Raw genomic sequence first — 23,521 nt, 5'->3', positions numbered from 1 at the left:
GAAGCCAGCAGGCCAGATGCAGCTTTGGAGCCAGCTGCTTGGGTTCAAATCCTGATTCTGCCACTTATCATTTAAGTGACCTTGGGCAAGTCTTTTAACTTGTTTCAGTTTCTGCATCTGTAAAATGGGTTGCTAATTATAGCAACCCCGTATGAGGATAGAGCTTAGAAGAGGGCCTGGCAAGTAGTAAGTACCCAATCAACATCAGCTGTTGTGACAGCCATTATTATTGTTGTTAGTAGTAGACTTCTTGCACAGGAGAACTAGGAAGTCAGAAGGGTCTATGCCCTCACCAGCAACTCCACTTCTTAACCAACTCTGCCTGATGCCACACCAGCAGGCATCCCTTGACTAGGAATCGACACTGAAGCCATGAGAAATTACCAAAGGAATTCTGAGCCACCCAAATTCAGTGACCACTAAGCTCACATCATGACACTGGGTATTGTAAAGAATTCACTTATTCCTTCATCTACTTATCATTCATTGGTCTTCCTGGGCTGCTCTACCCAAAATTCCCTTCCTCTCCTCTGTTTCATTTTCCTCCTTAGATGCATCATTATCTAATAAAATATGCATTTTACTTACTTACCCTATTATCTGCCTAGTTTCATGCAGGCAGGGACTTCTGCTCTGCTTTTGTTTCTTCCTCTATTCCCAGGCACTCAATAAACACTTGCTGAATGAATGAATTCAATTTTGGAGGTCTCAGGCATCTAATACAGCACCACTAGGTGCTTCTGCCAGGTCTTGCCTGTTGGCCCCTGGCACTTCCTACACCCACCTGTGCTCTCCCCTGAAATGCAGAGGTGGCAAGCTTGAAACCACATTCTCAAGTACTCCTGCCAGCACAGTTCTGAACACAAATTAAGTTCTGCCCATGAGAAGCATCTGCATGAGATTTGAAGGCGGAAGGGAGGTAGAAACTGTTCTCCTTGGCAGCCATGCTGGGAGACAGGCAGGTTAGCAGTCATGAGTTTTGGAGTGGCAAGCTGAACCCTACATTCCCCTCCTGATTACCAGCCCCGAGGACGGCAGGGCAGCTGAAACCTCAGCAACAGAATCCTACAGTTTTCTCACCAAGTACAGTGTCCTGGTTACAAGGGCCAAGCCACAACAGTGACCCTGAAAACGAGTGGTTCTTGCCAACCCTGCCTTTTACTCCTCCAGCCCTTCCATCAGCCCTACAGATTTAACTTCCTGTATGAAATCCCTCTGTTAGAAATACCTAGAGTGAAAAAAAAAAAAAAAAAAAGAAATACCTAGAGTGGTTTCAATTTTCCTGACCAATACAGCACTCAATATTTGTCACAGTGAATGAATTCATCCACCATCCAGGTCATTCCTGAGCAATGATATGACTGCCACTGGGTTAGTTCTCATTATCCTCACAGCTCTACAAGTGGAGTTCCCATTCTAGAGTCTCTTCTCTGAAACTGAGGTCAAAGCACTGTGTTTCAGATACCAACTGTGGGTGTCCCACAGGCCAGGTCTCTGCTAGGTGCCAAGGATGCAAAATCAAAGACGATTTAGGCTGTTTTCAGAGAGCACTTTTTGTCTACATGAAAAATCAGTAACAGCAGCTATCCCTATGCTGGCCCCTCTGTCTATGAGGCCACCGTCACCCTTGCAGCATCTCATTAGCTAAATTATTTTTAAATTTTAAAATAATATTTATTTAAATATTTAAATACAAAATTTACAAGTCATTTTTACTGATCAATTGGTGACTCAATTAGATTCTTAACTTTTTATTTTGTATTTGGGTATAGCTGATCAACAAACAATGTTGTGAGGGTTTCAGGTGAACAGCAAAGGGACTCAGCCATACATTCACATATATTAATTTTTTAAAAATTCAGCCAAGTCCTTGCTTTATTCTCCCAGGGTAGGGAAAATCCTCCTGCAGGGTATAACATTACAGGGCTGGTGGTGGAATTTTCCTCCAGTCTAGTTCTCTTTTCAGAGAGACTACCTAACAGAATGTCTGTACGACTGGATTCTAGAGTGAGTCTGAGATAATGTGACCTCAGGTGCAGGCAGGCTCCTTCTGTCATAACCATGCCCCCTAGCACTTGAGCGTGGCATGGTTCTGAAGTCTCAGTGCCTTGAGAGTACACTGCTTATAGTTCGAAACTCTTCAGCTGGGAATTAATATAGTATATATGACACAGGCACACCTTGAAGATATTGTGGGTTCAGTTATAGACCACTGCAATAAAGTGAATATCACAATAAAGCAAGTCACACAAGGTTTTTTTTTTTATTTTCCAGTGCATAAAAAAGTTATGTTTATGAAAAAAAGTTGTTTACAAAAAAAGGTTATGTTTACTCTATCTTGTAATCTGTTAAGTATGCAATAGCATTACATCCTAAAAAAATGTATGTATCTTAATTAAAGAAAAATTTTTTGACTTTATTGCCAAAAAAATGCCCACCACATCTGAGCCTTCAGCAAGTAATAGTAATAACATCAAAAATCACAGATCATCATGACAAATACAATAACAATGAAAAAGGTTGAAATGTTGTAAAGATTACCAAAATTTTGACACAGAGACACAAAGGGAACTGGTAGACTTGCTCGACGAAAAACACAACATCTGCAAAGTGCAATGAAGCAAGGTATCCTGTACACTGACTGAATGGCCTCGACTCTTTACTTCTTCTGGTACCCAGGCCCTTTCCAGTGTGACCTGCAGTTTTTCCCATTGAGAGGTGGCATCTATTTCCGTACTCCTTCAACCTAAGCTGACCTTGTGACCTGCTTTCACCAGCAGAAGTGACACTGTGTCACTTACAAGCCTAAGCCTCAAGAAGTCTTGAGCATTTCTGCTTGCATTACTGCATGTCCACCACTGTGGTGAGACTATGCCTGGGGAACCTGCTTGAGAAGGAAAGATGCATGGAGGAGAGCTGGGTCACCCCACCTGATTATTCCACCCTAGGCCACTCTAGTGGAGAAGGCAATGGCACTTCACTCCAGTACTCTTGCCTGGAAAATCCCATGGATGGAGGAACCTGGTAGGCTGTAGTCCATGAGGTCGCTGAGAGTTGGACACGACTGAGCGACTTCACTTTCACTTTTCACTTTCATGCATTGGAGAAGGAAATGGCAACCCACTCCAGTGTTCTTGCCTGGAGAATCCCAGGGATGTGGGAGCCTGGTGGGCTGCCGTCTATGGGGTTGCGCAGAGTCAGACACGACTGAAGTGACTTAGCAGCAGCAGCAGGCCACTCTAGAGCAGCAGCCAGTCAGCCAACCTCCAGACGTGTGGGAGCACCCGGCCAAGATCAGCAGTTGCCAAGCTGACCACCATAGACGTGAGAACAATAAACACCTTTCCCCATATACTGTATTTCTTACACAGCCATAGCTAACTGATACACCTAGCTTGCTAAAACATATGAGACACTCACATATATAATTTTGGAATCCTTTCCCCAAAGGCAGGTATTTTCTTGACTGTCCTGAGCTCCCCGAGGGCAGCTTGTATTTCTGCTACAACCCCTGCTTCATTCCACCTTCTCATGGGGTGCTTTTTACTTTTACACGTATGATAGCTTGAGCTGGTTTTGTCCCCACAGTATCTCTGGCATCAGAAAAGGCTCAGGTTATCCGTGACGACTATGACCAGCTTTCCCCTCTTCACCCTGAGCCCCAGCGTCTGCTCACCTCCAGGGGTGGGTAGGGCTGCATTCCCAGTGCTTGGATCTCTACCGTTCCACTCCCGGTGAGGGGTGCTGTGGCGTTGTACACCTCCACGACGCCATTCCCGCCAGGGTTGGGACGCCCAGCGGGGCCCAGGCTCTGGGGTGGGGGTGGTGGGGGTTGAGGGGGTGGGGGCGGAGGCAGCGGTGGAGGGGGCGGAGGAGGAGGTGGAGGCTGGGCCAGGTAGTTTGGTGCAGGATGCATATTCAGGTTACTCTGAAATCACAAGAGAAAATTAAATTGTCACAGCCTCCTGATACCAGCTATCTGATTTATCAGCAGGGAAGGACACTTGCCTTAGCCAGCCATGTGGGAAGAAGAGAGGAAAAGGCAGAGAGCAGGCATGGAAACCAAATCATGGGAGAATTCCAAGGAGCCATCAGTCTGGTATTGCTGTCTTTTTTCTCTATGAAAGTCAGCAAAAATGGCCCAGCTAGTACAGAAATGAGTTCATAGAGCGGGCCTAATGTTGCTGTCTTTAGAAGGGCTTGCTTGTAGGTCTGGCTCTGAACTGGCATCTGAGAACCTGCCTTGTAGAAGGTTCCCCGGTTTTTTGTTTGTTTGTTTGTTTTGCTGCACTGTGCGTCATGTGGACCAGGGATTAAACCCACGCTCCCTGTCTTGGAAGTTCGGAGTCTTACTCACTGGACTGTAGGGAAGTCCTGCAGGTTCCCTATGTTGCTAAGGCTGTTCTGCCCACCTGGGGCACTGGCCCTAGTGTCCAACTACCTAGACAGTTTGCACAACAATGTGATTTATGGTGAACAGCTCCTTCCCACCTGGGTATCTGGAATTGTGCTCTGTGGCTGGAAGCCTACATGACATCCTCAACAGAAGCCCTGGCCTTAGAGTCAGAGGTGTTCTTTCCTGGCAGAAACTCTGGGCACTCTTGACAGCTGGAGGATGCCGTATGCCCCCGAGCAGCCTCTCCCCACTTTCCTGAGGCAAAGAAAGCTGGAGACTTGGAAGAATGCTGATTTCCTGCAGACTCCAGTTGCTGGGTCTTTCTTCCTTGCTGGTCCTGCTATGTATCCTTCTACATTAAACCAGCCAAGAGCACAAGCATCCTGAGTCCTGGGAGTCTTTCTAGAGAGTCACGAAATGTGTGGGTGGCTGTGGATCCTTGAAACACAGCCACTGACTTCTAGCAATTGATTCTACAAAAAAAATCAACCAGGTAGGCAAAGATAACCATACACAGATGTTACTTGTCATTTTTATAATAGCAAAAACTGGCAACGACTACATGTCCTCCCACTGGAAGTTTGGCTAAAGACAGGATGGTCCACCCACCTGGAATGGAACAGAATCCTTTGTGGCTGTTACAGTGATGGTGCTGATCAGTATTCAATAAAGGGTGCTTCTCTTAATTGCTGTTCCTTGGGTTCCATGGTCAAATATGTCGGAGGAAAAATCAGGGTTGACAAAATCAAAAGTATTTCTGAAGTATTTACTGAAGGAAAAACCCAGGGACACAGCAAGGGAAGAAGTGCAATGCTTCCACCTCAGGCTGCTTGGACCAATGATCCTTTTTCTACTGGAAAATCCCAGGGAGCCACTGTTCCGAGGAACACCTCAGTAAATACTGATGCAGGGTTGTAGGCATAGATAGAAAATGATGTTAAACAAAAAGCAAAGTAAGAAAGGGCTTCCCAGGTGGTGCAGTGGTAAAGAATCCGCCTGCTAACGCAAGAGATAGAAGAGACTCAGGTTCAATCACTGGGCCAGGAAGACCTCCTGGAGTAGAAAGTGGCGACCGGCTCCAGTATTCTTGCCTGGAAAAATTCCATGGACAGAGGCGCTTGGTGGGCTACAGTCCATGGGATCACAAAGAGTCAGATACAACTGAGTGCACAAACAAAGTAAGAAAAGCAAGTTCCAGAACAGTGCATATAAATCCATTTATATAGATGGGTATATTTTAAACATATTTATATAAAAAGCTATTTCTATCTCTATTTGCATTCGAAGGTCAGGAAATCCAGACACCAAAATTTTGGTAGTGTTTTCTCTCAGTGGAGGGAGTAAGAGTGCTTGTTTGACTTTCCAATTTTTATTCTGTAGAATTTCAAACCTACAGAAAGGCTGCAAACAGAATACAATGAATGCTCTTTCTACCTCATTTAAGTCACCAGTTGTTACCATCTTGCCGCATCTGCAGTACACATGTGTGTGTACATATACACACATATATTCCTGCGTTCTGTTAAGCCCCCTGAAAGTTAGCTACAAACATCATGACACTTGATTCCTTAAAACTACTCAGATGCATCTCCTAAGAACAAGGACATCCTCCTATGTAACAATTTGATGAACACACACAGGAAATTGAACAGATATAATACTATTATCTAAAATATTCAAATTCCTCCATATTCTAATCTCCCTAAGTGTCCCAGTAAGGCCTTTAAGGCTTCCCTCACTGCAAACCCCCACACCTTATCTAGAATCCAACCAAGAATTGCAAATTCAGTCGGTTGCCCTGTCTCTTTCGATATTAAGAATAAACTTAAAAAAAAAAAAACTTTTCTTTTGTGTACTTTCTAGTGTTTTTCTAATGGACATGGAACACGTCCACAAAGAATAAAAATAGAAGGGCTTCCCTAGTAGCTCAGTGGTAAAGAATCCACCTGCTAACGCAGGGGACACGGGTTTGATCCCTTATCCAGGGAGATCTTACATACCGCTTAGCAACTAAACCCATGTGCCCCAATTATTGAGCCTGTGCTCTAGAGCCCAGGAGCCTTGACTACTGAGTCCTCGAGCCACATCTACTGAAACCTGCTCACCCTAGAGCCTGTGCTCTTCAGCAAGAGAAGACACTGCAATGAGAAGCCTGTACACAGCAACTAAAGAGTAGCCCCCAATCTCCCAAACTGGAGAAAAGCCTGTGCGCACAACAATGAAGACCCAACACAGACAAAATTTTTAAAAATATAGTAATTTTTAAAAAAAAGAATAAAAGTACGAGTCAAAAGAACTGGACTATGGCTATGAAACCCCAAAGTCAGGCTGTGGGTCCCAGCTGAACACATCAGCTTCCCCATCCACAGAAGGGCTGGCCAAGGGAGAGCAGACAGTCCTCCTTAGCTTGAAGAAGAGCTGGGGTCAAGCCCCTTTCTTTCTATGAGAGTCTGAATCTGCAGGAATCAACCTGCTGACCAAAAATCAAGATCCTGTGAGAAACTGGCCACCTCCTTACCTGCACAGGCTGGGGGCCTTGGGGCATGGGCTGGTCCAGGGACGTGAAGGCTGACATGGCGGACATGAGCACGTCATCGCTTACCAAGATGTTCCCCTGCACCAGGGTCTGGATCAGCGGGGACGGGGGCACTGTGATGTACGTGGAGATCTGGACAGTGAGAGAGACACGGAAAGAACATGTCTGACGTTCTGGAAGGAAGCAGACGGCATGGTAGAAAAGATCTGGGTCTGGAGTCCCACAGACCTAGATTCCATCTCCACCTCTGCTACTGCTCCCTGTCACATGACCCTGGGAAAGTCACACCACCTCTCTCAATCTGCATTTCCTCATCTATCAAACGAGGAGAATAAATTACACCTCCCTGCAACGTCTATAACCTATGATCCAGCAACAATCTTTCCTGACCTCTGTCCTAGAGAAACATTCATACCTGTCCACAAGGAGTCCACACAAAAAAGAGTACCCTGCACAGCCTTTTTTCTAATAGTGAAAAATTGGAAATAACCTTGATGTCCATCAATAGGAGGCTAGATTTAAAAACATGTAATATAGTCATGGATAGAATACTACAGAAGGCAAGTAAGAGGTACTACATGGAAAATTAAATTTTATAATAATAGGTACATTATATATTCTCATCTTTAAAAATCCAAACAATACTACTATGTAACTCCTGTGGGTACTTCAGTAAGTATGTGAAAATATATTAATACGCTCTCAGGCTAACAGCAAAGATGAATGGCAGACCTTACAAGAGGGTGTCAAACATGCAGTGACTTTCCCGTTGTAAATGCAAAGGGTGTTGTGTTTATTTGTTGCCATTCTTTTCTGGCGTCTTCTTAAGTCACCTGTCTATAGGACCCCTGGGGACAGCAGCAAATGAGTCCCCAATTCCAACAGAAGTCCTTGCCCTCAACCAAGCAAGGACAGCCTGGGCAGGTTAGGGACGCACCCCATGTCACCGCCAGGAAAGACAGTGACACATATTTTTACAATGCTATATGCATTAGCCTGAGACAAAAAAAAAAAAAAGGTAAATCATTTCCATGTCCATCCAGCTCACTTAGGCAGAGGGATTTGGGTTTGCCCCTAACCAATTGATTGTGTGCAAAGGTTTTCTCCTTGCCCAGGACTGGAAGAATTTCCCTCTCTTCTATTGAAAATAGAAAGGGAGTCAGGAAAGAAGGAACATCTACTAAATGAAACTCATAATCAAGAAGTGAGAAAAACGACTATGTTCTGTGTTAGAAAGCATCTGTGGTAACTTGAAAAGTTTCAGTGCACACTGTCCTAGGGATCTAGGGGTGAGAGTGTTTATCCTGATGGCAAGAATTATGTGTATACAACCACGGGGGAAAGATTAATGTTTTAGAGCAGCAGTCCCCAACCTTTTTGGCACTAGGGACCAGTTTCATGGAAGACAATTTTTCCACAGACTAGGTACAGAGCAGGGGGGTGGTTTCGGATGATTCAAGAGCCTTAAATTTATTGTGCACTTTATTTCTATTATTATTAATCAGATCATCAGGCATTAGATCCCGGAAGTTGGAGACCCCTCATTTTAGAGGAGAAAGAGATAAGAGGAAGTTAAAGGGAAATCTAACCCCATGACCTGGCATCCTGGGACAAGCCCAGCCTCCTTTATGGGGATTCTTTACTCCCTCTGAGCTCCCATCCATGGTGTCTTTGCTCTAGAACTGTGTTCCTGACTGAGGACTCTGGAAGCTTCTCCAGATACCCCCAGTGTGGTTACCTGACCTCTAGATTTGTCTATCTGTCTGCATTTTCATCGCCTCTACTTAAAGGTCCAGTGGGCATCTCAAATTCAACATGAGCAGCTGAACTCCAAATCTCCTCCACGTTCTCCCCACTTCAGTTAATGGCAACTCCAACTCTGGGCACACTTGCCTCCTCTTAATCTCACACCCTACATCCAATCCAGCCACTGCCTCGGCCAGTTCCACTTTCAAAATATTTCTAAAGTCTCATCCCTTCTCTCCACTCCACTGCTACTATCCTGGTCAAGCCACCCACCACCGCCCACTGCTGGATTTATACAGTAGTCTCCCAATGGGTCTCTGGACTTTTCTCTTGACTCTCATCAAAATCTGTTGGGGTAAGGGTTGGGGACAGTTAAGGAGTTTGGGATTGACATGTACACACTGCTATATTTAAAATGGATAACCAAAAAGGACCTATCCTATAGCACAGGGAACTCTGCTCAGTACTACGTAACAGCCTAAATGGGGAAAGAATTTGAAAAAGAATAGATAAATGTATATGTAAAACTGAATCACTTTGCTGTATTGAAAGTAACACAATGTTGTTAATCAACTGGACTCCAATATAAAATAAAAAGTTATTTCCTGAACAACAAAAAAAATCTGGTCTCTACAGCAGCTGCAGTGATCTAACTGAAGTATTTGTTGCTGTTGTTGTCAGTCGCTCAGTCGTGTCCGACTCCTTGTGACCCCATGGACTGTAGTCTGCCAGGTTCCTCTGTCCATGGGATTCTCCAGGCAAGAATACTGAACTGGGTTGCCATTTCCTTCTCCGTAAATCAGACTATATCCCTCTCCTGCTCAAAACCCTCCCATGGCTCGGATCTCATGCAGAGTAAAAGCCACACGATTTGCCAGGGTCTCCCTCTTGCCTCTTTGACCATATCACTTCTTACCCTCCTCCTCACTCACTCAGCTCCAGCCCCTCTCACCTCCTTGCTGTTCCTGGAATAAATCCAGCACACTCCCGCCTCAGGGCTTTTGCACTTGCTGATCTGCCCCCAGAACACTCTTTCCCCAAGATGCTGCATGACTATTTCTCACCTCCCAAGGTCTCTGCACAAATGTCACCTTTTCTCAGAGCTCATCCCATTGAGCATCACAGACAAAAGGGCAAAACCTCCCAGCCCTGTCCTGGTATCCCCCCTCTGCACTTGTCCTGGGAGAAGTCCATCTCCACATGTGTTTTGGGTGGTGTCTATCTTACCTTTTGCCACGGCAGCAGTGACCTGGTCTCTCTGTCCACTCCTGTACCCCTGGTGCCCACAAAGAGCATGACACACAGTGGGTGCTCAAAAAAGACTTGAAAGCTGAATGAACGAAACGAATGAATGAATACCTGGCGATTGGGAGGAGGCGGGGCCTGCTGGATGGCTGAGGGTGCTGCCGAAGGTGTGTAGATGCTGTTGGTGGCCAGTGAGACTGTGGCCAGGGGCAGGGCACTCCCTTGGCACTGTTCCCTCTTGTGGGTCATAAATGCTGGAAGCGAGTTGAACTGCTTCTTACACTTCCCGCAGAGAAAGACATCCTCATCATCTAAGGATCACACCCGCAGAGTAGCAGAAGGAGAGAAATAACGGAAAAAAGCAACAAAAAAGGAGAGGGCGTCAGTGAGAAATGGGAGGCCCATGGCTGGACCATGAGAAAGGCAAACTAACGGCATTCCATCACTCAGTGCTTGAGGGTCAAGCATCAACTCTGTGCTTCCCATGAGCTTTCAAATCACATCAGCACCTTCAGGAATATCCAGCCAGGTTCACACAGGTATCAAAAAAATGAGAAATCAGGAAATAGTAAGGTGGCTTCGCTTCAAGGTTGAGACAGTCAGAATCTTTATCCTGCCTGAATTTATTTATTCACCAGTCCCCAAATGGGCTGCATGATCACACTCCTGGGTGCCTCTGTATCCCCTGCTCCCCCTGCCAAGCTGCCTCTCCCAGAATGACTCATTCTGCAAGGCTCAGCCTAGATGTCACCTCCTCCAGGCAGCCCTCCTAAAGCAATGTTCACAGTTCCTTCCTCTGAGCAAACCTCTCATCACATTTTCCCCATCACCACCATATTTTGCAAGGGAAGGCAATATGTCTTATTTACCACCATTACTACAATATTTTCTGGGCACATAGGAAGACTTCAGTGGATGTCTGTTGAATGCATGCAAAACTAAATGAAAGATTAGCTACAGTTAACACCACCCATAACAGAAGGCCCACTACAGGCTATGTACTGTGCCAAAATTTTCAGTATTCACTCTTCCTTCTTAAACAATATAAATTTTAGTGAGAAACATGGCCATCTAGTTAAAGAACTTATTTCCTAGACTTCTTTGCAGCTAGACATATCATGTGACTAAACTCCGACCAATAGGATAAGAGAAGAAGTATTCTGTCCCTACAATTTTCTCTTAAAAGGAAGGGGTGTGACTTCCACGTCCTTCTTTCCTCCCTTCCTATTGGCTGGAGTGTGGAAATGAAAGTGGGAGGTTGGAGCAGCCATCTTGGATCCCATGCTGAGAGCAGCAGAGCCATACAGAAGAAGGGGTCTGAGTCACTGGGACTTCATACCACAGAGAAACGTTAATCGTGCACAAATTACAAGAAACTTGCATTTCTTATTTACAACAGCTAAAACCAAATCCCAAGTACCCTCACAAGATTACTATGAGGTGGACTACCATCCTCATTGTACATACGTGGAAACTGAGGCTCAGAGAGGTTAACTCATTTTGGTCACAGAGCCAAACTTCAGGAGCATGGATTCAAACTAGGTGCATCTCTCTCTTTCCCCAGCATGGTTCCCAAGTACTCAAAAATCTTTGTAGCATGAATAGATGAACACACAGACTCATACAGGGCTCTAACAAAAGCCCTCTTCTTGCCTCAAGAGCCTGAGTTGTAAATTGGAGAGACTCATGTTTAGTGTCATAGTGAGGAGGCTGAGGAACTACTTTGGGTCAAAGGCACAAACATCAGGGCTCCTAGTCATTCTCTGTCATGATCCCCACACTTACTAAGGGATTGAGGACCAGTGGCCTCAGAGCTAAGCAGAGAAAGGTCTGAGCCTGAAGATCCAGGCTGGGAGGAAAGGGAGAGGGTTCAGACATCGGAGGACAACCTGGGGACCACAGTGGGCAGTTCACTCCCACACCCCCCATCAGCCCCACCTGTTTTCCACAGGAAGCCCCTTACCCTTCCCACTGATGAACCTGAGCAGATACTTACCCAGTGGCTGGATAGCAGGGGGTGCACTGACACTCTGGCCAGTTGGATCAGGAACTGCTCCTTGGCCATCCAACAATGACTGGACGGCCAAGACAGTCTGATTGTCCATTCCTGAAGAAAGAAAAGCAGTCTTTTTGGAAGGTGAACCCAGCATCCTGCTGTGACTTCACCCTTAAAAGCCAGACCCGCTGCAAGGCTCCGATGGCAAAAGTGGTTGGCCATGCCCTGATATGCATTCTCTCCTGCTTCTACTATAACAGAACCCAATATTTGGGGCTAGAAACATGGCCCCAAAAGAAAGATTACATTTCCCAGCCACTCTTGCAGCTGGAGAATGTCTAAGTTCTGGCCAATAGGAGTTTTGGGGAAGTTTTCTTAAAAACGACCTGGTAGGAGACCTCCTTCTTTGTCTGATCCTCCATCCTGCTTCCTAGAACAAGAAGATGATGGTGGGAAGTCCAGCCGCCATCCCAGATCATGAGGACAAGGGCCAGGCCCTAGCCATTGCAGGGCAAAAAACTGGCTAGATCCTGGGCCTCTGGGGACTGGTAGAACACGGCCACTGTCGCAGCTGTAGGGGGCCTTTTTCTGGACTCCCACACGAGAGAAATAAACTTCTAGCCTGTTTAAGCCAGTGCTAGGTTGGGCTTCTCTCTTACTCATGGATGAATCTAATCCAAAGGGCAATAACCCCTCTGGAAATCATGTTACTGAGTCTTCCCCAACCACACCCCACAATGCCACAAGTCTGTTTGTACTTGGGCTTCTCCTGTTTTCTAATGTGTGCTTATTTTTTCAGGTCCTCAATAAACAGCGCAATCTGGGTTTGAGTCAGGGGTTGGGGGCAGTTCTTGAGAAGTTGACTACACTTACGTTTTCCAATCAGCTGTCACTGTTGCGATTCTCAGTAGTACGCTGTCCAGCCAAGTCACAAGCTGGAGGACAGGCCCCCTCACACCTAAGTGGCCCCCAAGGCATACTACCTCCCTCCCAAATAACCCAGAGGGCTGCCTCTTTCTCTCCATCCTCACAGTCAACCTCTCAGCTCTGACCTGGACACCTACCCCAGCCCCTCACTGAAAACCATTTGATCCTGCGGTCAGACTGAATCCATACTTCTCCCTGTGACGGTACGGGCTGTGCACCTCCTGAGGCCAGCCTTCTCTCCATCCTCTCCGGCTCCTGCAGAAGCCACTCTCCACCAGCTGGCCCCTCTCACACTGTGCCCACAACCTCTCCTTCTCATCAGCGGCTACACACATTCAGGTCTCTCTAGACAGACTCCATCGAACCCATGTTCTCATCTCTCTTCCCTTCAACATCAAGCATCCACTGAGAGTTGTCTACACCCTCCATCTTCTCTGGCCACTTTGCAATCCTCCTCCACCCACTCCAGGCGGGGCTTAAGCCCCCAACAGTCCACCAGAATCACCAAAGAGCAGCCGGCAGCACTAGACATTCCTTCTTGAAACACCCTCTTCCAAGGCTCCAGGGCGCCAGCTTCCTGGGTCTTCGCCCATCTTTCCACTTGCTACTTCCCTGCCTCCTTCACTTTCTTCTCCTGTCTGTCTCCTACATATTTCTGTTTTGAAGGGTTCCTTCTGTCTGGCTCTCTCTCGCCTCTCACTCTTCCACTCTCCCTGAGAATCCTCACTCACCCTCATCTAGTTCTCCCTATTATCTTGAGTGTCAAACCATTTTGGGGAATCAAATCTTCGATCATGATGCGAAATTGCACATCAGCATTTGTGTGCAAACCTGTACCTGAACGTTTATAGCGGTTTTATTCATAACAGTAAAAAACTGGAAACAAGTCAGATGTCCTTCAGGGGGTGAATAGTTAAACCAACTGCAGTTCATCCACACCACAGAGCCTCGCTCAGTAAAAAGGGCCAAACTATTGATATAAGACACAACTTGGGTGAATCCCAGGGAATTACAATGTGTGAAAAAAGCCATTCTCAGAGGTTATATACTTTATGATTTTAATTACATGACACTCTTGAAATGATAGTATTTTAGAAACGGAGATATATGTATAATCATGGCTGATTTGTGTTGTCACAGGGCAGAAACCAACGCAACATTGTAAAGCAATTTTCCCCCAATTTAAAAAAGAAAGAAATGGAGAACAGAGAACAACAGATCAGGGTGCCAGACGTGGGGGATGGGGAGCAGGGGAAGAGGTGGATGTGGCTACAAAAAGAGCAACATCTTGCAGTGAAAGGATGGTTCTGTAGAGCCACTGGTTGTAATATTATAGGATAGCTTTCCAGGATGTTACATTGGGGGAAACCAAGTAAAGGATAAACAGAATCTCCGGTATTATTTCTACATCTGCATGTGAAGCTACAGAAACAAAAAGATTTCAAAATAAAAAGTTTAATTTAAAAAAGTACTGCCTGGGATGTCTCTGGTGGACCAGAGGTTAAGAATCCCTCTTCCAATGCAGGGGATGTGGGTTCAATCCCTGGTTGGGGAACTAACATCCCACAGGCGGCAACTAGAGGAGCCCACACATTGCAATGAAGATCCGTGTAGCCAAAATTTAAAAAATTAAATGAAAAATACTGCCTGTCAAAACTGTGGAGACAATAAAAAGATCAGTGGTTGCGGTGGTGGGGGGACTGATGAACAGGCAGAATACAGAGAATTTTTAGTGCAGTGAAAATATTCTATATGCTAATAGAACAATGGTAGATATGTCATTATACAGTTGTGCAGTATAATGTACAACACGAAGAGTGAAACTCAAGATAAATGATGGGAACTTCCCTGGTGGTCCAGTGGGTAAGACTCTGCCAATGTAGGAGACATGGGTTTAATCCCTGGTCCGGGAAGATCCCACAAGCCAAGGGGAAATCAAGCCTGTGGGCCACAACTACTGAGCCGGAGCTCTAGAGGCCATGACCCACAACTACTGAAGCCTGAGAGCCTAGAGCCTGTGCTGGCAACAAGAGAAGCCAACACGATAAGAAGCCTGTACACCACAACGAAGAGCAGCCCCCACTCGCCGCAACTAGAGAAAGCCCACGTGCAGCAATGAAGACCCAGCAGAACCAAAAATAAATAATTTTTTTAAAAAAAAGATAAATGATGGACTTTGAGTGCTTACGATGTATCAGTGCAGGTTCACTCTTGGTAACAACTGTACCACTCTGGTGAGTTATGTTGATTAAAGGGGAAGTTATGAATGTGTAAGATCAAAGAAGTCTCTGCATCTTCCTCTCAACTGTGTAAACCTAAAAGTGCCCTAAAAAAATAAAGTGCTTGATAAAAATGCTGCCTACCTATGCCTCTATAACTCATGCTTTCGAACTACCGTGCTGGAGAAGACTCTTCAGATTCCCTTGGACAACGAGGAGATCAAATGAGTCCATCTTAAAGGAAATCAACCCTGAATATTCATTGGAAGGACTGATGCTGAAGCTGAAGTTCCAATACTATGGCCACTTGGTGCGAAGAGCTGACTCATTAGAAAAGACCCTGATGCTGGGAAAGATTGAGGGCAGGAGAGGAAGAGGGCAGAGGATGAGCTGGTTGGATGGCATTACTGACTTAATGGACATGAGTTTAAACAAACTTCAGAAGATACTGAAAGAGATGGAAGCCTGGTATGCTGCAGTCCATGGGGTTGCAAAGAGTCCGACACAACTTAGCAACTGAAGAATAACAAATCTAAAACTCAAACTAAATGTGTGGTTCCTCACCCCTAAGTCTGTTCCTCTCCTAGTAATCCTCATCAGTAAGAATAGGGTACCACCGCCCACCCTGTCAAAGCCCCTGGGACAACCCCTGATTCTTTCCTTAACCTATTTCCCTTCCCACCTTGATTTCTAGCCCTTCAGGAAGTCTAGCCTAGTCTGTCTCCCAAAGATCTCTCAGATCCACTTTCTCTCCATCCCCCAGCTGTCCTCGGGGCCCAGGCCACCATTAGTTCTCAGCAGGACGGCTGCCGTGGTCTCAGCTCCCTGCTGCCACTCTGGCCCCTTCTGTCTGTTCTCAGGGCAGCCAGGGTGAACTTTATAAAACATACATTAGCTTGTGCAGCCCCCCTGCTGAAAACTCCTTCTTAGCTCCATACTGACGCCAAGATAAAGTTCAGAAGCATCATCTCCAGCTGCTCACATGAACCTGTGAACCCCAGACCTCTCTTACCCCAAGGCGTTTTGGACTTGCAGCTCCCACTGCCTGGGTCACTTCTGGATCCCCACAGTTCTGCTCCCCTTCTCCAACCCCAGCATAATCACACAGTCCAAGGAACTGATTTTTCCTTTATTTTCTTTATTACTCAGTACACACACACAAACAGGACTTCCCTGGTGGTCCAGTGGTTAAAATCCACCTGCCAATGCAGGGGACATGCTACTGAGCCCTAGAGCTGCAACTCCTGAAGCCTGAACACTCTAGAGCCTGTGCTCTGCAACAAGAGAAGCCACGGCAATGAGAAGCATGTGCACCACAGCTAGAGTGGCCCCTGCTTGCTGCAACGGGAGAAAGCCTGTGCAGCAACAAAGACCCAGCGCAAAGGTAAAGTAATAAATAACAAAGCCAAAAGCAAAATTGTTTTTTTAAAAACACACACAAAAATATACACATTCTTATAGTGAAAATTCAAACACTGAGGGAGTCCCTGAACCTAAAGAGGAAGTAGACCTCACCTCATCCTACTGGCCTCTCATCCACTGACTTGGTCCTCCCATCACAGCACTGAAGGTCAGCTGAGGTTGTCCTCTTTTACTGATTATCTTTTCTATAATTATATAATTTCTGGGTCCCTCACCAATGAGTATTCCTAAAACTTAACTTTTAGGGAGGTTTCGGGGAAAGAATTCTGATCCTCCAAAAGTTAAAAGACACGCGACTGAGACTTCCTGAGGAGTTGTAGGACTCAAAGCCTCAGCCACACACCACGAGTCCAGCCTACTTTCAGTTTGCACTCTGATTACGTGTGTGCTCATCCCATTCCTCTAAGAGCATTCTTGGATCTGTATCGCCCCTGCATCAACTCTGTGCCCGGCTCTGAGTTCCGCAAGACTTCCTTTCCAGCTCCCAGCAAGTGCACATGGAGGTCCTTTACCTTTGTGCTGTGTGGAGTTGCTCAGTCCTGTCTGATTTTTTGCAACCCCATGGACTGTAGCCCGCCAAGGCTCCTCTGTCCATGGGGAGTCTCCAAGCAAGAATACCAGAATGTGTTGCCATGTTTTCCTCCAGGGGATCTTCCCAGCCTAGGGAGTGAACCCAGGTCTCCCGCCTTGCAAGCGGATTCTTTATGGTCTGAGACCTCTGCCTTTGCCTGGCTCCAAAGCTCACAATTCCCAGAGCCTGAGGGTCATTCACATGCTAGGATCTGACAGAGCACAGGATAACCAGCAGGTGCCCAGTGTTTGCTGGTTTGGGTCTGGGAACTCAGTAACCCGGCCAACCACACCGTTGGCATCCATCCTTTCTTGATGTGGGTTTTTAAGACCCTGCACCCCAGAAAGGTACACAAAGTAGGCACCCAATGTTTGCTGCTTTCGGGTGGCACCAATCCTTTTCTGGCCCGAATTAGAGACACTATGCCAAAGCACAAAGCACACAGTTGGTGCTCAACGCAAGTTCTTCAGGTGCTTCCCTAATGGCTCAGTCGGTAAAGAATCTGCCCACAATCTCTGCGACCCAGATTAGATCCCTGGGTGGGGAAGATCCCCCGGAGAAGGGTGTTAGTCACGCACTCCAGTATTCTTGCCTGGAAAATCCCCATGTTCCCACTGGGTGCAGCCCTTCCCAAGCCTCGCATCCACGGGGCAGCCTAGCTCACCCCACACAGTTCCAGGCCTGGTTGCACCCCACCCCCGGCTGTTCCCTCCAGGACACTGCTCCCCGCGCCCAGCTCGCCGGGGACCTGGCGGCTGCAGCTGTTCCGGTCCGGGCCGCCCCTCCCCGCGGCTCCAGCCCTCCCAGGCTGTTCCGGTCTCGGTGCCCACCCCCCCCCCCCCGGCCTTCCCTCTCCCGCTGTTCTTGTCCCGTGGCCCCCCACTCCGCTGGGCCTCGGCTCCCGCGGCTGTTCCATTCCCGAGACGCCCCCCCCCTCCCGCCCCACTGAGCCTCAATTCCGCGGCTGTTCAGGCCCCTCGGTCCCCCACCCGCGCCGGGCCTCGGCTCCCGCGGCTGTTCCCGTCCCTGCCCCTCCCGCTCCGCGGCTGTTCCGGTCCCGATGCCCTCCGCCCCGCGGCCGCCACGCGCCCTGGGCCCGGCGCGGCGGGTTCGCGGCGGGAGGGGGCACAACGCGGAACAGCCGCCTCCCCCGGCCCCGCCGCCGCTCACCCTCCAGGGCCTCGAAGATAGTCTGCGCCATTTTGGAGCCGCCGCTGCTGCTGAAGCCCGAAGCCGGGCTACGCAAGCATTGTGGGAGCGGCGGCGGCGGGATCGGATCCGCCAGGGGGCGCCCGGTAGCCGCCGCCGAGCCCCCTCACCATCCCGGAAAGCCGGGAATGACCCGTGGGACCCCCAGGATACCAGGACTCTCCCAGCCGCGCCTTGATGACCCTGTCAGCGGTGCACATGGACTTCTCTCCCGGCCTCACTTGATCCCCCCCAATCCCATCTCTGCCGCAGAGAGGCGCCACCAAACCTTGTTTTCTAGACCCCTGTCCCCCTCACTGGACTGACTCCCAGCTCTCATGACACAGACCTCTGTCCCACTGCGTGCCACCTCACAACTCTGCAACATGGACCGAACACTTGCATAGTACACGGTATCCCCACCTTTGCAACACCAACCCCTATTCCTATCCCATCTGGACCACCCAACTTGGTTGCAAGGACCCCCATCTCCACCTAATACAGGACTACTGGCCAACTGTGCAACATGGAGTCCCGTCCCTTGTCATAGACTTCTCATTCCCCTTCCCACATTAACCACCATCTCTACGTATTGGGAGCCACTGGCCTCTCCCCACATGAATCTCCTCTCTGCCTGGTCTTAAGCCCCCATCATCTCAGAGATTCCCCTTGGCTGATACATAAACCCCTGCTTCCACTTTTTGGGAACCTCCATTTTCTCTTCACACAGGCCTACATCCCTGGCTCTGGAGGATCCCATTTCTGTTATAGAAATCCCCAATACCCACCTCAGCAACCCTCCCAGCCCAACCTCACAGGAAACCCATCCTGGTCTCCCAGGGATCCTCCTGCCTCCTTTGGATCCCCCATCACACACACAGACCTCTCTATCATCTTCCTTTGTGTTCCATCAGCCCCTCCTTGGAGACTTATTATGTACCAAGTTCTCCAATACTTTGGCCACCTGATGCGAAGAACTGACTCATTGGAAAAGACCCTGATTCTGGGAAAGATTGACGGCGAGAGAAGAAGGGGACGACAGAGGATGAGATGGTTGGATGCCATCACCGACTCAATGGACATAGTTTGAGTAAACTCCCGGAGTTGGTGATGGACAGGGAGGCCTGGCGTGCTGCAGTCCATGGGGTGGCAAAGAGTCAGACACGACTGAGCAACTGAACTGAAGTGAACTGAACTGAAGTTCTATAATTGCTCGGGGAATACAGTGGTCCTTTCCCTTAAGTTGGTGGAGGGGGTGCAAACAGACATTAAATCTTTTAAAAGATTATTTAATTACAAGGTATGATGTTTCAAAGAAGTATACTTGGGTCACAATAAAGAGTTGGGATGTGCTTGGGAGGGAGAGGCGAACCATGGAGGTGGCCAAGAATCATGATCTCTCTCCCATGGGATTTCCCTGGTGGTCTAGAGGTTAAGAATCCACCTGCCAATGAGGGGAACACAGGTTCAATCCCTGGTTTAGGAAGATTCTACATACCAAGGAGCAACTAAGAGCCTGCGCCACAACTGCTGAGCCTGTGCTCTGGAGCCTGTGAGCCACAGCTACTGAGCCCCCTCTCCCTAGAGCCTGTGCTGTGCAACAAGACACCACAATGAGAAGCCCTCGCGGGACAGGTAGAGAGTAATCCCCGCTCACCGCAACTGCAGAAAGCCCACACATAGCAACAAAGCCCCAGAACAGCCAAAAATTAATTTAAAAAACGATCTCTCCCATGAACATGGTCATATGTTCCTACAAGTGGACTACCATAGATTTCACTTTAAATATTCTCCTTGTTTTTTCTTAAATACCTATGTTAGCCTCATCCAAAGCAATCATCACAAAAATCACAGTTTTCATTTTCTTATATTCACTAAATATTGTTGTTCAGTTCCTAAGTCATGTCTGATTCTTTGCAACCCCATGGACTGCAGCATGCCAGACTTCCCTGTCCTTCACTATCTCCTGGCGTTTGCTCAACTCATGTCCATTAAGTCAGTGATGCCATCCAACCATCTCATCCTCTGTCGCCCTCTTCTTCTCCTGCCTTCAGTCTTTCCCAGGTTCAGGGTCTTTTCCAATGTGTCAGTTCTTTGCGTCGGGTGGCCAAAGTATAGGAGCTTCAGCTTCAGTATCAATCCTTCCAATGAATATTCAGGGTTGACTTCCTTAAAGCTAGTGGAGGTGATGGAATTCCAGTTGAGCTATTTCAAATCCTGAAAGATGATGCTGTGAAAGTGCTGCACTCAATATGCCAGCAAATTTGGAAAACTCAGCAGTGGCCACAGGACTGGAAAAGGTCAGTTTTCATTCCAATCCCAAAGAAAGGCAATGCCAAAGAATGCTCAAACTACCGCACAATTGCACTCATCTCACACACTAGTAAAGTAATGCTCAAAATTCTCCAATCTTGGCTTCAACAGTACATGAACCGTGAACTTCCCGATGTTCAAGCTGGTTTTAGAAAAGGCAGAGGAACCAGAGATCAAATTGCCAGAAAAGACCCAGCATCAGGGTCTTTTCCAACGAGTTGGTTCTTTACATCAGGTGGCTTAAGTATTGGAGTTTCAGCTTCAGCATCAGTCCTTCCAATGAACACCCAGGACTGATCTCATTTAGGATGGACTGGTTGGACCTTCTTGCAGTCCAAGGGATTCTCAAGAGTCTTCTCCAACACCACAGTTCAAAAGCATCAATTCTTCAGTGCTCAGCTCTCTTTATAGTCCAACTCTCACATCCATACATGACTACTGGAAAAACCATAGCTTTGACTAGAACTTTGTCAGCAATGTAATGTCTGTGCTTTTTAATATGCTGTCTAGGTTGTCGTGGCTTTTCTTCCAAGCAGCAAGTGTCTTTTAATTTCATGGTGGCAGTCACCATCTGCAGTGATTTTGGAGCCCCCCAAATAAAGTCAGCCACTGTTTCCATTGTTTCCCCATTTGTTTGCCATGAAGTGATGGGACTGGATGCCATGATCCCAGTTTTTTGAATGTTGCATTTTAAGCATTTTCACTCTCCTCTTTTACTTTCATCAAGAGGCTCTTTAGTTCTTCTTCGTTTTCTGCCATAAGGATGGTGTCATCTGCCTATCTGAGGTTATTGATATTTCTTCTGGCAATCTTGATTCCAGCTTGTGCTTCTTCCAGCCCAGCGTTTCTCATGATGTACTCTGCATATAAGTTAAATCAGCAGGGTGACAGTATACAGCTTTGATGTACTCCTTTCCCGATTTGGAACCAGTCTGTTGTTCCATGTCTGGTTCTAACTGTTGCTTCTTGACCTGCATACAGGTTTCTCAAGAGTGAGGTGGTCTGGTATTCCCATCTCTTGAAGAATTTTCCACAATTTGTTGTGATGTACACAGTTAAGGGCTTTGGCATAATCAATAAAGCAGAAGTAGATGTTTTTCTGGAATTCTCTTGCTTTTTTGATGATCCAACGGATGTTGGCAATTTGATCTCTGATTCCTCTGCCTTTTCTAAATCCAGCTTGAACTTCTGGAAGTGCATGGTTCACATACTGTTGAAGACTGGCTTCAACAAGAATTTTGAGCATTACTTTGCTATCATGTGAGATGAGTGCAATTGTGCAGTAGTTTGAACATTCTTTGGCATTGCTTTTCTTTGGGATTGGAATGAAAACTGACCTTTTCCAGTCCTGTGGCCACTGCTGAGTTTTCCAAATTTGCTGGCATACTGAATTCAGGAAAGGAAAGAGGCCTTGAAAGAAAGGAAATCTAAAGACACCTTGATCTTGGACTTGCAGCCTCCAAATTTGTGAGAAAATAAATGTCTCTTGTTGAAGTCACCCAGTTCATGGTATTTTGTTATGGAAGCCCTAGCAAACTAATACAGCAGGTAAGATCAAAAAATGGAATAAGGGGCTGGATTCCAATCATTTATTAGCTAAATCATTTTAAGCAAGTTACTTTGTTTCTCTGTTTCAGTTCCCATAATTAGATGAGAATGAATTGGTTAATAAAGCCATTAGGAAATACCTCCTAACATACAGCAAATAATCTGCAGGTGCTCATTAAATAAATTCAGTTTCACAGAGCAAAGGTGAAGAAATAGGACAAACCCTGAGGAACTCAGAGTTACGTACCAAAAAAGTGTCACTGGGCAACGATAAGTGTCCTCATATGGCAACTCTTTACCCCAGGCTCCCTGATGGCAGAAACTTACTAATCTCTGTGAGAAAGGTCTATTTGCTGGACCAAACAGTTTGCCAACCAAATAGCATCTCCTGTTGCCGGGCCATGTGTCAGAGATCAGTGGCTGATTCTTCATGGAAATAGCAGGTGATATTTCCAGAAGTCCTGTTTGGTTCCTTTCCAAATTTTCTATGTTTTTTAAAAAATTAATTTTCTGCTTCCTGTAGCTATTATCTAACTTTAAGTCTTGTGTGCAAAAGTTTTTAAAACCTGTCTGTGAATTATAATACTGAAGTTTGTGTTGACCTGTTCCTCCCATATGTTGTATTTGTATTTTTCTTCATGAAGTCTTGGGTTCCTGGTTATCTCTGACTGTGTGCTGGTGTCACCTTGAAAAATTATTTGTGGTGCTTCCCTGAAGGCAAAGATAAATGTGCCCTCTTCAGAAAGACTTCCCATTTGTTTTTGTCCAAGGTTTGGGGGCATTACCAATCACTTCCAGTGATAATTAGGGGCAATCCAGTTATCCCTTCAAACTGATTTCCCAGTTCATGGCTTGAGAATTCTTGGGCTACCAGACTCTATTCCTTGGGACACAAAAGTACTCATCAATGTTTTCAACTCCCTAAAGAAGGGTTTTTAAAATATTCCCTGCTCCTTTTCCTTCAACTGTTCTGCTTAGGGACTTCTCTGGTGGTCTGGTGGCTAAGACTCTGCACTCCTATTGTAGGGGGCCCAGTCTTTGGGGAACTAGTTCCCACATGCCACAACTAAGAGTTTGCATGCTGCAATTGCTAAAGATCCTGCAAGTCACAACTAAAAGATTCTACAAGCTGCAATGAAGACTGATGATCCTGTGTGCTGCAAGTAAGCCTGGCACAGCCAAAATAAGTGAAAATAATTAATATTAAAAATTAAACCTGTTCTGCTCAGTATCAAGGGAACCTTTTCTTAACTCCCTTCAGGTTGGAGGTGTAGGATGTGTAGCATGTTCACAAACACAAGGGTGAAACCCTTAAGCCTAATGTGAGGAGAGTCTTCTGTTAGGCTCCCCACTTCGGATAGGCCCTGGACTTTTATTTTTGTCCCTCTTGCCCTATGTGGCTAGAGAACTGAAA

The 23,521-nt window shown here is 46.7% G+C and overlaps 1 protein-coding gene across 4 annotated transcripts in view; it reads right to left on the bottom strand.

The window, feature by feature from the left end:
• The window catches only part of ZNF341 (zinc finger protein 341), a 40,056-nt gene extending 21,721 nt beyond the window's left edge, over positions 1 to 18,335 (bottom strand). The window contains exons 1-5 of one of the 4 annotated variants that reach the window (NM_001192576.2): positions 18,229 to 18,335; positions 11,920 to 12,030; positions 10,038 to 10,234; positions 6,915 to 7,064; positions 3,677 to 3,928 (exon numbers count right to left, since the gene is read on the bottom strand). In NM_001192576.2, coding sequence (NP_001179505.2) covers positions 3,677 to 3,928; positions 6,915 to 7,064; positions 10,038 to 10,234; positions 11,920 to 12,030; positions 18,229 to 18,259 — 741 coding nt within the window. In that variant the 5' untranslated portion in view covers positions 18,260 to 18,335. Of the gene's footprint in view, positions 1 to 3,676; positions 3,929 to 5,005; positions 6,840 to 6,914; positions 7,065 to 10,037; positions 10,235 to 11,919; positions 12,031 to 12,792 lie in introns of those variants that run through there. The other 3 variants (XM_059892612.1, XM_010811472.1, XM_015474154.3) reach the window with 3 other exon arrangements.
• Positions 18,336 to 23,521: the final 5,186 nt, after the last annotated feature.

The sequence above is a fragment of the Bos taurus genome, chromosome 13 (assembly GCF_002263795.3).
Source record: "Bos taurus isolate L1 Dominette 01449 registration number 42190680 breed Hereford chromosome 13, ARS-UCD2.0, whole genome shotgun sequence".
NCBI classification, from domain to species: Eukaryota; Metazoa; Chordata; class Mammalia; order Artiodactyla; family Bovidae; genus Bos; species Bos taurus.
Note: the sequence above shows the minus strand (reverse complement) of the source record. Positions and strands in the feature narration are given on the sequence as shown.